Source organism: Schistocerca piceifrons, chromosome 1, assembly GCF_021461385.2.
Source record: "Schistocerca piceifrons isolate TAMUIC-IGC-003096 chromosome 1, iqSchPice1.1, whole genome shotgun sequence".
Lineage (NCBI taxonomy): Eukaryota > Metazoa > Arthropoda > Insecta > Orthoptera > Acrididae > Schistocerca > Schistocerca piceifrons.
This window is the reverse complement of record NC_060138.1, coordinates 490,035,545-490,048,785: the sequence shown is the minus strand read 5'-3', so window position 1 is coordinate 490,048,785 and position 13,241 is coordinate 490,035,545. Positions and strand designations below refer to the sequence as shown.

The 13,241-nt window shown below is 39.3% G+C and overlaps 1 protein-coding gene across 1 annotated transcript in view; it reads right to left on the bottom strand.

The window, feature by feature from the left end:
- Positions 1–13,241, bottom strand: part of LOC124740672 — a 118,117-nt gene that overhangs the window by 32,919 nt on the left and 71,957 nt on the right. Inside the window, exons 31-44 of the mRNA XM_047248632.1 lie at positions 9,451–9,622; positions 8,680–8,782; positions 7,924–8,150; positions 7,463–7,860; positions 7,351–7,362; positions 7,122–7,293; positions 6,757–6,956; positions 6,444–6,571; positions 5,960–6,337; positions 5,766–5,875; positions 5,278–5,599; positions 5,129–5,229; positions 4,822–4,864; positions 4,354–4,737 (exon numbers count right to left, since the gene is read on the bottom strand). Of these exons, the coding sequence (XP_047104588.1) occupies positions 4,354–4,737; positions 4,822–4,864; positions 5,129–5,229; positions 5,278–5,599; positions 5,766–5,875; positions 5,960–6,337; positions 6,444–6,571; positions 6,757–6,956; positions 7,122–7,293; positions 7,351–7,362; positions 7,463–7,860; positions 7,924–8,150; positions 8,680–8,782; positions 9,451–9,622 (2,750 nt within the window). The remainder of the gene's footprint in view (positions 1–4,353; positions 4,738–4,821; positions 4,865–5,128; positions 5,230–5,277; positions 5,600–5,765; positions 5,876–5,959; positions 6,338–6,443; positions 6,572–6,756; positions 6,957–7,121; positions 7,294–7,350; positions 7,363–7,462; positions 7,861–7,923; positions 8,151–8,679; positions 8,783–9,450; positions 9,623–13,241) is intronic.

The following is a 13,241-nucleotide window of genomic DNA, read 5'->3' as shown; positions in this document are numbered from 1 at the left end:
CCAAACAAAGCTACAGGCCCCAATGGAATCCCTGTCAGATTCTATACTGAATCTGCAGCTGAGTTAACCCCTCTTCTAACCACAATGTACCGTAGATCCCTTGAACAAAAAACCATGCCCAGTTCTTGGCAAATGGCACAGTTCACACCCTTCTACAAGAAGGGTAGTAGAAGTGGTCCATAAAGTTACCGTCCAATATCCTTGACATTGATTTATTGTAGAATCTTAGAACATATTCTAAGTGCTAACAAAATACGGCATCCTGAACAGAATGACCTACTCAATGCCAACCAGCATGGAATTCAAAAACATCAATCAGGTGAAACCCATCTTGCACTTTTCTCACATGACATACTGAAAGCTTTGGATCAAGCCAACCAGGTAGATGCATATTACATACCCCCCCCCCCCTTTCCCCGGAAAGCATTTGACTCAGTACCACTCCTATGCTTAATGTCAAAAGTACTATCATATGGGGTATCAAGTGAAATTTGTGACTGGGCTGAGGACTTTCTGGTAGGGAGGACACAGCATGTTACCTTGCATGGAGAGTCATCATCAGATGTAGAAATAACTTTAGGCATGCCCCAGGGAAGTGTGCTGGACCCTTTTTGTTCAGGTTGTACATTAATGACCTGGCAGGCAATATCAATAGTAAAATCAGGCTTTTTGCAGATATCTATAATGAAGTATAATCGCATAGGCTTCTGTGTCCAGAGTTAGTCGACAGGAAAGTTTTCTGGGTATTGTAATGCGTCATAATGTATGAAACTACCGCTGCTGGAAAAAAAAAAAACCAACATTTCGGCCATGATTGCAGTGGCCTTCTTCTGGGTCTACTAATGAAGTACTATCCAAAAGTAGCCGCATAAATATTCAGTTCGATCTTGATAAGGTTTCACAGTGGAGCGAAGACTAGCAAGTTGCTTCAAATGTTCAAAAACGCAAAATTTTGAGAGTCACAGAGATACTGCAAAGGAACTGAACTGGAAGACTCTTTGAAGATAGACGTAAGTCTATTAACAGTGAACACCTATTAACAGAATTTCAAGAGCTGGTTTCAGATGATGACTCTAGGAATATACTACAATCTCCCACATATTGCTCACATAGCGACTGTAAGGATAAGATTTAGTTACTGCACCCACAGAGACATTGAAACAATCATTCTTCCCGTGCTCAATTTGTGAGTGGGACTGGATGGAACCCTAGTAACTGGTACAATGGAACATACTCTCTGCCATGCACCTCACAGTGGTTTGCAGAGTATAGATGTAGGTGTAGAGTTTGTCACTAAAAATCAAATTTCTTGGGATTTCAGCAGAGTCAGATAAAAAGGATCATAACTGAGGTGGGAACTGTACAAGGCAGCATGACAATGACTCAGGTTTCAACAGTTCCTACTTGAAACAAGACTTACAGTGCCTTACAAACACAAAATATGCCCTACACAGGCTTCTCACTTGTTAACTATCAGCAAGTCCACTTTCAAAAAGAAAACTGTACTTATCAATGCAACTAGCAATTCTGTTGTTTGAAGACTCATTCTGCATTCAAAATTACATATAAGGCAGCTTGTAAAGTACAGACGTGGATTTTTTTATTTGTAATTTCTACGGATATGTACATTTTTTATTTGTAATACCCTTAACACTAATAAATAATTTTATTTGTTGGCAATTATCTTGATGTGGTGTTAGGATTTGCAATCAGCAATTACGTGCACTGTACTCCCTCGATATTTTTTATTGTCCCATCATGTAATGTAAACTTAGCTCAACTTTGTGAACACCAAATGCCAACATAAATACAAAACTAAACTAAACAACAATAACCTAATTGAATTGTTAGCATTAATGAACCTTTGTTACACAACAGGATACAAAGACCTCTCTTAATGCAGGCAGGTTTAACAGCAAACTTAGACCACCAGAGTTTGATCCTGATGCCTCTAATGTTCTTGATTTGCATTAATGACCTAACGATTACAATTAAACACTGCAAAAGTAGTAATGTTTGCTGGTGATACAATGATCAAAGGGCCCAACTTTGGATTGCAGGATGCAGCCCAATCACTAACCAGATATGCATAGAAATTGCTCACAGCAAATCTTTCAAAAATTAGAACAATACCGTTTCAGGTAACAAATAAAAGACTTCCTTTCCCTGAAATGGATATTAAAAATAAAAAATTAATGAAATCACAAACACAAAATTCTTAGGCATCTGGATAGTCAATCAGTAAAGCTGGTATGAGCAAACTGATCAGCAGCACAGGAAACTTAATTCAGCTTGCTTTGCACTGAGTCATTTCTTAGTCTACTAACAGAGAAACAATGCTGAATGCCTTATTTTGAAACTTTTAGTTATGTAATCCCCTGTGCTATAATCTTTGGGGAAAATGTTGCAGGAGTAGAAAAAGTTTTCAAACTTCAAAAATAAGAATTAAGATTAATATAGGGAGTATCTAACAGAACATCCTGCAATATCTCTAAGTGTCTCAGCATATTTATTATTACAAGTCTGTATACATATACTCACAGACGATGCCTTTCACAGTATGCTGATGTTATAGCTCCATATTTAGCAATTATATACAACCACTCACTCACAGAAAGTTCCATACCTAAAGACTGGAAAATTGCTCAAGTCACACCAATACCCAAAAAGGGAAATAGGAGTAATCCGCTGAATTACAGGTCCATATCACCAATGTCGATTTGCAACAGTGTTTTGGAACATACACTGTGTTCGAACATTATGAATTATCTCGAAGAAAATGATTTATTGGCACATAGTCAGCACGGATTCAGGAAACATCGTTCTTGTGAAACACAACTAGCTCTTTATACTCATGAGGTAAAGAGTGCTATCGACAGGGGATGTCAAATTGATTCCATATTTTTACATTTCCAGAAGGCTCTTGACACCATTCCCCACAACCGTCTTCTAACCAAGCTGCGTGCCTATGGAATATCGCCTTAGTTGTGCGACTGGATTCACGATTTGCTGTCAGAAAGGTCACAGTTCGTAGTAATAGACGGAAAGTCATCGATCAAAACCAAAGTAACATCGGCGTTCCCCAAGGAAGTGTTATAGGCCATCTATTGTTCCTGATCTATATTAATGACATAGGAGACAATCGGATTAGTCCTCTTCGATTATTTGCCGATGATGCTGTCATTTACAATCTTGTAAAGTCATTAGAGGACCAAAACAAATTGCAAAATGATTTAAATATCTCTGTGGTGTGAAAAGTGGCAACTGACCCTGAATAAAGAAAAATGTGAAGTTATTTACAGGAGTACTAAAGGAAATCTGTTAAATTTCAACTATGCAATAAGTCGCACAAATCTAAAGGCTGTATATTCAACTAAATACTTAGGGATTACAATTACAAATAACCTAAATTGGAACGATAACACAGATAATGTTGTGGGTAGAGCAAATCAAAGACTGAGATTCATTGGCAGTACACTTAGAAGGTGCAACAGATCTACTAAAGAGACTGCTTACACTACGCTTGTCCACCATATTCTGAAGTAATGCTGTGCGGTGTGGGATCCAAACCAGGTGGGACTGATGGTTGACATCAAAAAAGGTCGAAATATTAATAATGTACTATTGTGAAATAGGGGAGATAGTGCCACAGACATGATACGTGAATTGCAGTGGCAATCATGAAAACAAAGGCATTTTTCGCTGTGATGCAATCTTCTCATGAAATTTCAATCACCAGATTTCTCCTCTGATTTCAAAAACATTCCGTTGGCACCCACCTACACAGGGAGAAATGATCATCACGATAAAATAAGAGAAATCGGGGCTTGCACAAAAAAATTTAAGTGCTCATTTTTCCCGCACACCCTTAGAGAGTGGAACGGTAGAGAGACAGCTTGAAGGTGGTTCATTGAACCCTCTGCCAGGCACTTAATTGTGAATAGCAGAGTAATCACATAGATGTAGCCAATAACATGGAATTCTTTCAAACGAATTGTGGCATTCAGAATCATGGCACAAGACAGATGAAAATTTTCCACCTATACACTGCAACCCTCATGACAGTACACAAAGGAGTTAGTGAGTCACTATAAAAGTGTTCAATTTGGTTTTCATCAAAATAAACAAGCAAATAAAAAATGAACACATATTGAAAAGAAAACTGAATGCATTCCTTATAGATCAAACATTCTGTAAAATAAAGGAATTCTTAGAGTTAAAAGGCATCCCTCAGTTCAAGGATAGTGGTAAAAACATCCATTCAAAAGAAAAATGTGGTACTTCTTCTTAAACTTATGTCAGTACATTACAGGTTGCAAATGGGTAAGGTTGAAAGAATCAAAATCTATTTACCTGGGATGAGCATTCAGCAATATAGTCAATATCTTGCCGGCTAATCGTAGTATTCGTGTCGAATCCATCGTCTTCTAAGCGGTACTTAACCTTAAGGTAATAGCGCAAAACTTTTTTCAAAATCATAAGATCTCTTTCTAACTTTGTAAAATACTTCAGCAACAAAGAGCATGCGTTGCACACAATGTCATTCCATGATACAATAACAAAAGCACCGTCGCCCATGAGACTGCCAATGTTTTCCAGGAGATTAGCGTTGACAGACAGTAATTCCATTAACCATACACCGCCATCAGAAATAATCACATCGCAAACGAAACATTTACTTTTCCTTGGCACTTCTGTGGATGGTTTTCCAACAACGTTACCATTTTCTTCCACCATCTGAAGAGGACAGAAAGCTTTTCGTATAGGGAAAAAAAAAACACCTATATCCTACGTACCGCAGAACACAAAATATAAACATACCGCCAATTGAGCAGAAACACAATCGGGATGCTTTCCTTTACTTCTCGAATGACATCCGAGTCCGAGTACAAATTATTATCTTTGACTTTGTTAATACAATCTCAGCGAGCTCAATACTAAACTTAAACAGACCGGCCATGGTGAGCAGAGAAAAAACAGAAAAAAACATTGCGACGTGAGTTACAGTCCTGCAGGCAGTCAACGAATTTTAAGAAAGTCCTTCCATCTAGCAGAATTTAATAAGAAATAAAAGAATTATTTAGAGGTAGGGTACCAAAAATGCTTGAGCACCACAGGTTTCCTGCACCTTGCAGGTCTTTTTTGGTGCAGTGTATCGCTCTCCACAGTAGTAACTGGTGTGGCTGAGTCAACAGTTGCCAGAAAAGGGTATGCCACTACTGCTGCTATCTGATATCAAACTGTTTTTTCTCTGCTTCCAATGAAGGATCCCCCCACCGCCAACGGAGTGTCTCCTGCTGCCAGTTGGGTGAGCACCGCCCTCGTTGAGATTTCCTCCGCCTCTGTAGAGGTCTTCCCCGCCGCTGCAGATAAGGTGTCCTCTGCTGCCAGCGTGTGGCCATCTGCTGTAGGTATCCCAGCCTCATCTGCAGGCGACCTGGCCTTTGCTATAGGAGATCTGACGTTTGCACTAGTTGACCTGACCTCAACTGCGTGTGACCCAGAGTTGTGATATCCAGACAGCGCGATTCTCGTACCAACCTCATGAAATTCTCGTATTTTAGTAAAAATTCTCGTACGTATTGAAATTTTTTTATATCTACAGCTTTACAAAACCTTATTTACAAGTGAATAAAACTATGAACAAGAAGTTGTAATTATGAAACAGATTCGATGTCTACATCATCTTCTTCCTGTTTCGTTTTATAAACAGTGTCCGACGTCGTCATTATCTCGTACATTTCGTGTGCTGGCTCAAAAGTTACACATGTTCCGTTGTTTCCTGGTCGGCCTTTAATGCATCAGAGGCAAGAAGTGCTCCATTCAGTGTACTGGTTTGGAGTCTGTTCCTAATTTTGGTTTTCATGAGGTTTACCTGAAGTTGAACACGAAACTTCAATAACCTGACAAGTATGAAATCATATTATTAACTAGTTATTAGCTTCATTGCTTTACATACCTCAGAAAAAACTCTTTCGCAGTCTGCATTTGAATGAGGTAAACTCAAAATTGAGAGAGCGAAAACGCTCAATTCCTTAAATTCTTCAGATTCGTTATTTAATATATTCCACACTTTATCCGATGATTGTTCCTTTTGTAGTGAGTCTGGGAGACAAGCCAAAACCAGAGGGAGACGCCTCCACTGGTCATCTGTAGTTTGTGCTAAATCGAGATCTGAGGGAGGAATTATACGTGGCAACAGTTCCATTAAAGGCATGAGTGAAGGTGTTGTATCCTGGAAACTTTGTGACAGAGCATTTGTAAGTTTTAGTGCCACTAGTTTGGACAGCACTTTATCTTCCATATCATACCGTAATTTGATCTGGCACAAAGCTGTCTGTAATATTTGAGAATAATAGGTATGCCACACATACACACACAAATGTACAGAAAACAATAAAACACAAATTATATATGATTTCAGGCAAACGAGGTGTACTTACCACAAGAAAGTTCCTGCATCGATGATAAAAATCCTTGATAAGATGTGGGTGATTCTTTATCTCTGGTGTGCCAACGTTCTTCAGAATTTTCACACCCAAATACAGTTGTGAATCTTCCAGATGATGAGCTGCATTTTTTGGGTCACATCACTGAGATTTTATCCCATGACATAAGTGCGTTTCATGAAATACAGAAGAATTTTTGTATAGAGAGCTCTAATCTTGTCATGAAGGTCAACATTTACTACTGCTCTACACTGCAAATACTTGTTGAAAGTAGTAAATTTTGGTAGAATCCACTCTAAGAACATACAATACATTTTTGCAAAGGAGTCATGTAAACAGTTAAAAACTTGTTCAGCACTTAGAACTCGCTCAGAAAGCCATTTTTTGTTAAAAAACAGCATTAGAGCATCCCAGTTTTCCAGCACTGTCCGAACAACCGCGATCCTTGACAGCCAACGTGTCTGTGAAGGATGTAGTAATTTGTGTGGATCGGACGTAAAATAAAGTCTATGAGATATAAAATGCTACAATACCTGAAATTCCTTTAACTCTGCCTGCCTCTTCGCACTGAGTTAGAAAAAACCATAAATATTCCTCGCGAGGTCCTCACAAGCTCTTGGAGGTTTCTTGCACACCTCGCTTGCGCATATATGCACTGAATGACAAACACACTTCATTACAAAAATTCCCGAGCAGCTATCTCGGAATCTGCTTGCTACAGAATTACGAACTCCCATCATAGTATTGCAACCATCTGCTCCAAAGCCAATAATATTGGCAAATGGAATGTTATGCTGTTGAAACGTTTTTACTACACCATCGTAGAGATATTCTGCAGTAGAAGCTTTCTCAACATTTCAGTCTCCATCTTCATAAACTTTATATAGCTCCCAAAACTTACTTTCAATGCAACCTGTACAAGGAGAAGTGATACAAAGTGGTAACTTAACAGGAAAATTTATTTTAGAACTAATTTGGTTATCATTTGAAAACTAGCTCTTATTATTTCTCACCTGAATCTTTGTCATAAAAGCGGATCGCCAAGCAGAAATTTTTCACAGTTCCGATATCAGTGGACTCGTCCATCATTATGCTAAATTTGGCATGTTGTAGTTTTTTCGCCAACACTTCTTTGTGTGACGTCCCAATAACATTAGAAAGAATGGAACGTGCTTTGTGCTGTTTAAGAGTCATTGCCCTTGCAATATCCGAGTCTGGAAAAATATCTTTTAACAAACTGGATAAATGGTCAGCAGCTAAAAATGCCACATTATGTTCTGCTAAGAATGCTGATAATTTGATTTCAGCTTTAGCAACCTTCCTCTTAACTGGTTGTGCGTTTGTGATAAATTGAGCAACTGAAGGCTGTCGCACGGTAGCAGACTGCACCATGTTTAGGTGCTTCTTATTTCTGGAATGGTTTTTGATATTCTCGATTTCGGAAACCATGCTGGTATTGCAATATCTGCATCACGCCCTGAGCGGATCACCATTGCGCACCAGCCAATTACGTAAACCTGGCATATGTAGCCACTCATAACGAAATTTTTGTTGTCGATGGACAGGCCGTTCTGTCTTCGAGATTTCACCTCTTTTTAGACGTTTTTTCTCCGGCGTGTACGAAAGTTTCGTGCTTGTGTTTTCATATTCACTGTCACTTCCCATTTCTCCACTCACAGTAACACACAGTAACCCGAAACACTTACAAAAAGAAACTACACAGTAAATGAATTCAGCTAAACGTACTCGTAATGACTATACGCGAAATACGCATTGTTAAGAGTATCGTTTGTTGAAGATGAAACAATACTATCTGATGAAATGTCTTTAGTTTGTACTTAACAATTCCACAGTATTGTAGGGTAATTAGGTTTACTGTTAATATTCGATTAAAGTTCCATTTAGTGCTTTGAGATTCGTTGGCTGCTCTATTTCTGAAACTTAACAATTCGAACTGAGTGAAATATGTCATGCAAAGCAAAGTGATTCGTTATTGTTGCTTATTTAATTCATTTTCCAGGGCCAGGCTTTGAACTAAGCCTCATTCTCGACTTTAATCGTTTTGCCATGTCGGTAGTTTGGCGCTCTCTCTCATGCCTGAAATTTGTTGATTGACAGAGACTGCATGGATTCTTAACAGTTTCTAATCATTTTTAAAATATATCAGGTGAATTGATTATTTTACAAACAAATGTGTATAATGTATATTTGGTAAAAAATTTGAACCCACCTCCATAGCCACACGACTTGGTGTGGTGTCACGAGCCACGAGCCCGCAACTACTAAGGTTCGAGTTCCCACGTGGGCATGTATGTTTCTGTGATGTCTGTAGACTAAGTTAGGATAGGATAGGGTAGAGTAAGTCGTCTGTAACGACACCAGTTATCGATCGGATTAAACGCAAAAAAAAAAAAAAAAAAAAGTTGTAGGCAAAATTCTCGCATGTTCGTGTACGATATTCACTTTTGCCTCGTACATCATACAAATGACGAAATTCTCGTATGTGTACGAGAATTCTCTTACATATCACAAACCTGGTGTGACCTGACCTCAGTTGCCACGTCACTTTATTTCAATGACCTTAGCACTTCAGCTGCCACAGCTTCTTACCCCTTCCTTGTGTACTCGACTCTAACTGTACTGTCTGCATAAAAAAAGTTGCTTCGAGAGTTTTGTTCAAGTACTGTATTGCACGCTCACATATGAGTTTCCCATAAGGTCATTCCTATGATATACACTGACAACGATGAAATACGCTTTTAGTGTTTTTTGCAGAGTTTCCATAAGAACACACATGTCAATTTTATAGACAGACATCATTTACTGAATCAAAAATTTCTGTAAGGTCACAAATCTTCCTGCACCTTTATTCTTATTGTCTAAGAACTTGTTAATTGCACCTATAGCGCTTTTTCCCACAGGAAGCTAATTTGGTTTCTCAAAACATTATCGTATTTTTCAATAAAATTTCAAATCTGAATTGCAGCTGCTTTTCAAATACTTTCGACAGGACCGGAAGAAAAGTGATGGGAAAAAAATTTCCAGCTCCTGTTTCTTCAGAGTCAATGAATTATTTTCTACATCTGTTGCTGAAACTGCTTGAAATTTTGTGAGACATTTGGACTGTTGACCTAACCTACAGGGAAACATTTTGAACATTTTGTGCCCATAGTCTGTATGAATGACATCTAATTTTACCACATTAATGAAGACTCATTGAAGTATTCTAAAATTCAAACTGGATTTACAGTGATCTCATTTTCAAGCTTAATTTTAAAAATTTCATGAGTAGAGGGTTTCATACATAATTCAGATTTCACTGCTGATCACAGTACCTTTGATTTATTCTCATGTCTTAAAAATAATGTATTATTTGTCATTTACTTTGCTGTCTTGACAAGTTTCTTAAATATAATTTTGTATCATCTAACTGAAACGTGGGACTTAGGGAAAGCAGGAAAGGTGTGGACAGGGCCTAGTGAGTTACTGTTGGTTGCACAGAAAACACATACTCTTTATTAAAAAAACTATCAACAATCATTTTTTTTTAATTTTACTACACTGATGGCTGAAAGCCTTATTAGAAGAATTACAAGTTAATGTCGGCTGAAGGCCACTAGCAATGTTACCCACAATCAATGGCTGAAGGCGTGATTACGAAGGTTCAAAATTATTCGTCGGCTGAAGACCAGAAGAAATTTCAAAAATACACAATGGCTGAAGGCCTGAATTACCAGTGAGGTGGACATATAAATGTTAAAATACCAAAAATCTTTTAACGATCTTAATCACTGTAACAAGTTTTAGTGATAGCTGAAGACAGAACTGAAACTATTTGTCGGCTGAAAGCCACAAGCAATGTTACAAACAATTAATGGTTGAAGGCCAGCAGCAATTTCAGAATACACAACAGCTGAAGGCCTGTAAAGTGGCTTGATAACACTGGGCATTGATGGTGGTTCGCCATTCCAGGAACTCGACAAGCCGTGGGCTCTTGTGGTCAAAAAGAAGGACATCACGACCTTACCAGACGCTTGCTTTCCGGTTCAAAATGGTGACTCCATGTTTCGTCACCTGTGACAGTACACGACAGAAAGCCATATTCCTCCTCATGATAAAGTTGCAGATGACTCAAAGACAGCGCCATTCGAGTATTCGGCGTTCAGTTGGTGGGGAACCCACTGTGCACAGATTTTTCCAAAGATCAAGTGTTGAGGCATTATGGTGTAGGCAGTGCCTACGCTAATACCCAGTAACTGATAGCTGTCATCCACGGTGATTCTGAGCTTGTCCAATACTAAGGCATTCACTTCTGCAACCATTTCCTGTGTGATGACACGATGAGCCCGTCCAGGACGAGCATCGTCTTCCAGTGACTCGCACCCCTCAAGGAATCGTTTGTGCCAATCCTCAACACTTGAACGACTCAGACTGTACTCATTGTAAACAACTGTCATCCTTCGATACATTTCATGGCCTCCAAATCCCTCCGCCGCCAAAAATCGAATCACTCCTCATTGTTCTTGCTTACTCGCATGCATGTTCGGTAGTGGGCGATAATTTGTGTGACCACCTTCTCTTCGGCGTAAAACCACAATGGCGCTATGCAACATCAAATGGTCCACATGCGTCAGTCTCTCTACCAATAGAAGGCGCCATCATATCCGCAGTGACGTGTCGCCACCTTATGTGTGAAGCAAAAGTAGACACACTGACCAGGTTTCATTTGAATGAACCTCACAGTATCAGAATGAAGGAAGTAGCAATGACAAAGTTTATTAATGGTCAAAGCAAACTGTTGGGAAGTGGAACAACAGAAAAAGATTAGTCCAAACTTTTATAAATATCGATATTTATTTGCAGTTGTATATATACATATATATATATATACACATACAAACATTTCACACAATATTTTTAAGGCAATACACAGAGCCTGTTTACTTTACTCATTGTGTTATTTCTTTCAAAGTACCAACAGACACCAAAACAACTGCACTTTTCTTCTTCAACGGAAACGAATTTTTCTCTTTTAAAGGTAGAGTATTCAACGAAAATTGCTTTATCAATTTATTATATTATTCATGCAAAGAGGAGGGCATTTACATGTGCAGGTATTGTATGACCTAATCACTCTTCACTATCATTTACCTGCTATGTATTGTAGAAAAACATTGATTGGGAAATTATCCAAGTCATCATTTCCTTATGTCACAAGAGCAACCTACCGTCTGTTTTACACACACACACACACACACACACACACACACACACACACACACACACACACACACACACACACACACACATGTGGGTGTGGGTGTGTGTGAGTGGGTGCGTGTAAAACAGCTGTATATGATATATCAGCATTGTGTGGTTTATAACCTCCTAGCTCCAGTAGGAGTGGAGATATGGGCAAAAGCGTGTTTTCCCCAGTACTGGCATATAGGCTGACATACACAAGAGGCATGATATATGGGAGCAGTATTGGTCTGCCAAATCAACTTGCTTTGCAGGGCAGCCCACATGTCAGGGGTAAGAAACGGTTTTCCAGACTCTAACATGTTCACTGCCCTGCATGACAGGTGTGTTGCCTTGGAGTAGTATTGGCCTGCTTTATCGACCTGCTTTTCATGACAATCTATATGTCAGGGTCAAATAAACGATTTTCAAGCCACTGACGTGTTGCCTGTCCTGTATAACAGATATGTTATGTGAGTAACATCAGCTGGCTTGTATTGCAGGGTTTTACACGCGCCAGTGAGAATGATCAGAGACAGGTTGAGATGGATAGAGGAGGGAACTGAGAGAGCGAGGTGTAGGGGGAAATGACAGATAGAGGGAAGGAGTGTGATGTGCCTGAGGCAGGTGGAAGGTGTAGAGGGGTGTGGGCAGGTGGAGAAGGAAGAGGGGGAGGCAGGTATAGAGGGGGGAGAAGAATATGGTCAGAGGAAGGGGGGAGATATGGTTAGAGAGACGCGCTGAAGGAAATGGACAAAGAAAGGAATAAGGGAGACAGTGAGAGTGGGGAGGTGAAGATAGACGATAGGGGTGGGAGGATAAGGTGAACAGAGAGGCAGAAAGAGATGGACACAGAGAAGGGGAGGAAGAGGTGTGTTCGACATATTGTCTAGCACATATGTGTGCAAGGCTGCAGGAAAATAAACGCAAATAAGATTGCAAAGCACAAAATCTACATAATATATCATAAGTGAATGTGGTGGAAACAGATTAATTTTTCATGTCAGCTGACGACGACATCGTGCTCCCAAAAACCTAGAACATCAAAAATTTCTTACCAAGAAACCTTCACTATGAAATCCCATTTAGTCCTGTCGCATTCTGTTCTGCTGACAGCCTTCGTGAATGCTGCCATTTGAAATGTATTGTGGAACGTTTTGACTTTTCTCTTAGTCTCATTCAGTTTCATCTAGTGTGATTCGCCCTTCAATACACATGGTTCAGCCACATGAATGCGACCTCCACATATGTTCATCATCGATGTGCAAGAACCACTCACAGACAGCATATGACAATATTTGTATTAGAGTTTATGGAAAGTGATTTGAGTAGAAGCAGAAATAGTGTCATTGATCCCTTAAAGCAGAAACGGATTGATTTATCTGCAGTCCAAATGAGCATGATGATTGGCTTTTGGGCCAAGGGTGGAAGAATTTTGGTGTTCGCATGCCGCCATTGTTAAGGTACACACTGTATGGCAACATGGCGCTATGAAAAACTAGTGCAGAGACAACTGTGGTGCACTATGGATCATAGATTACAGGGGTGAAT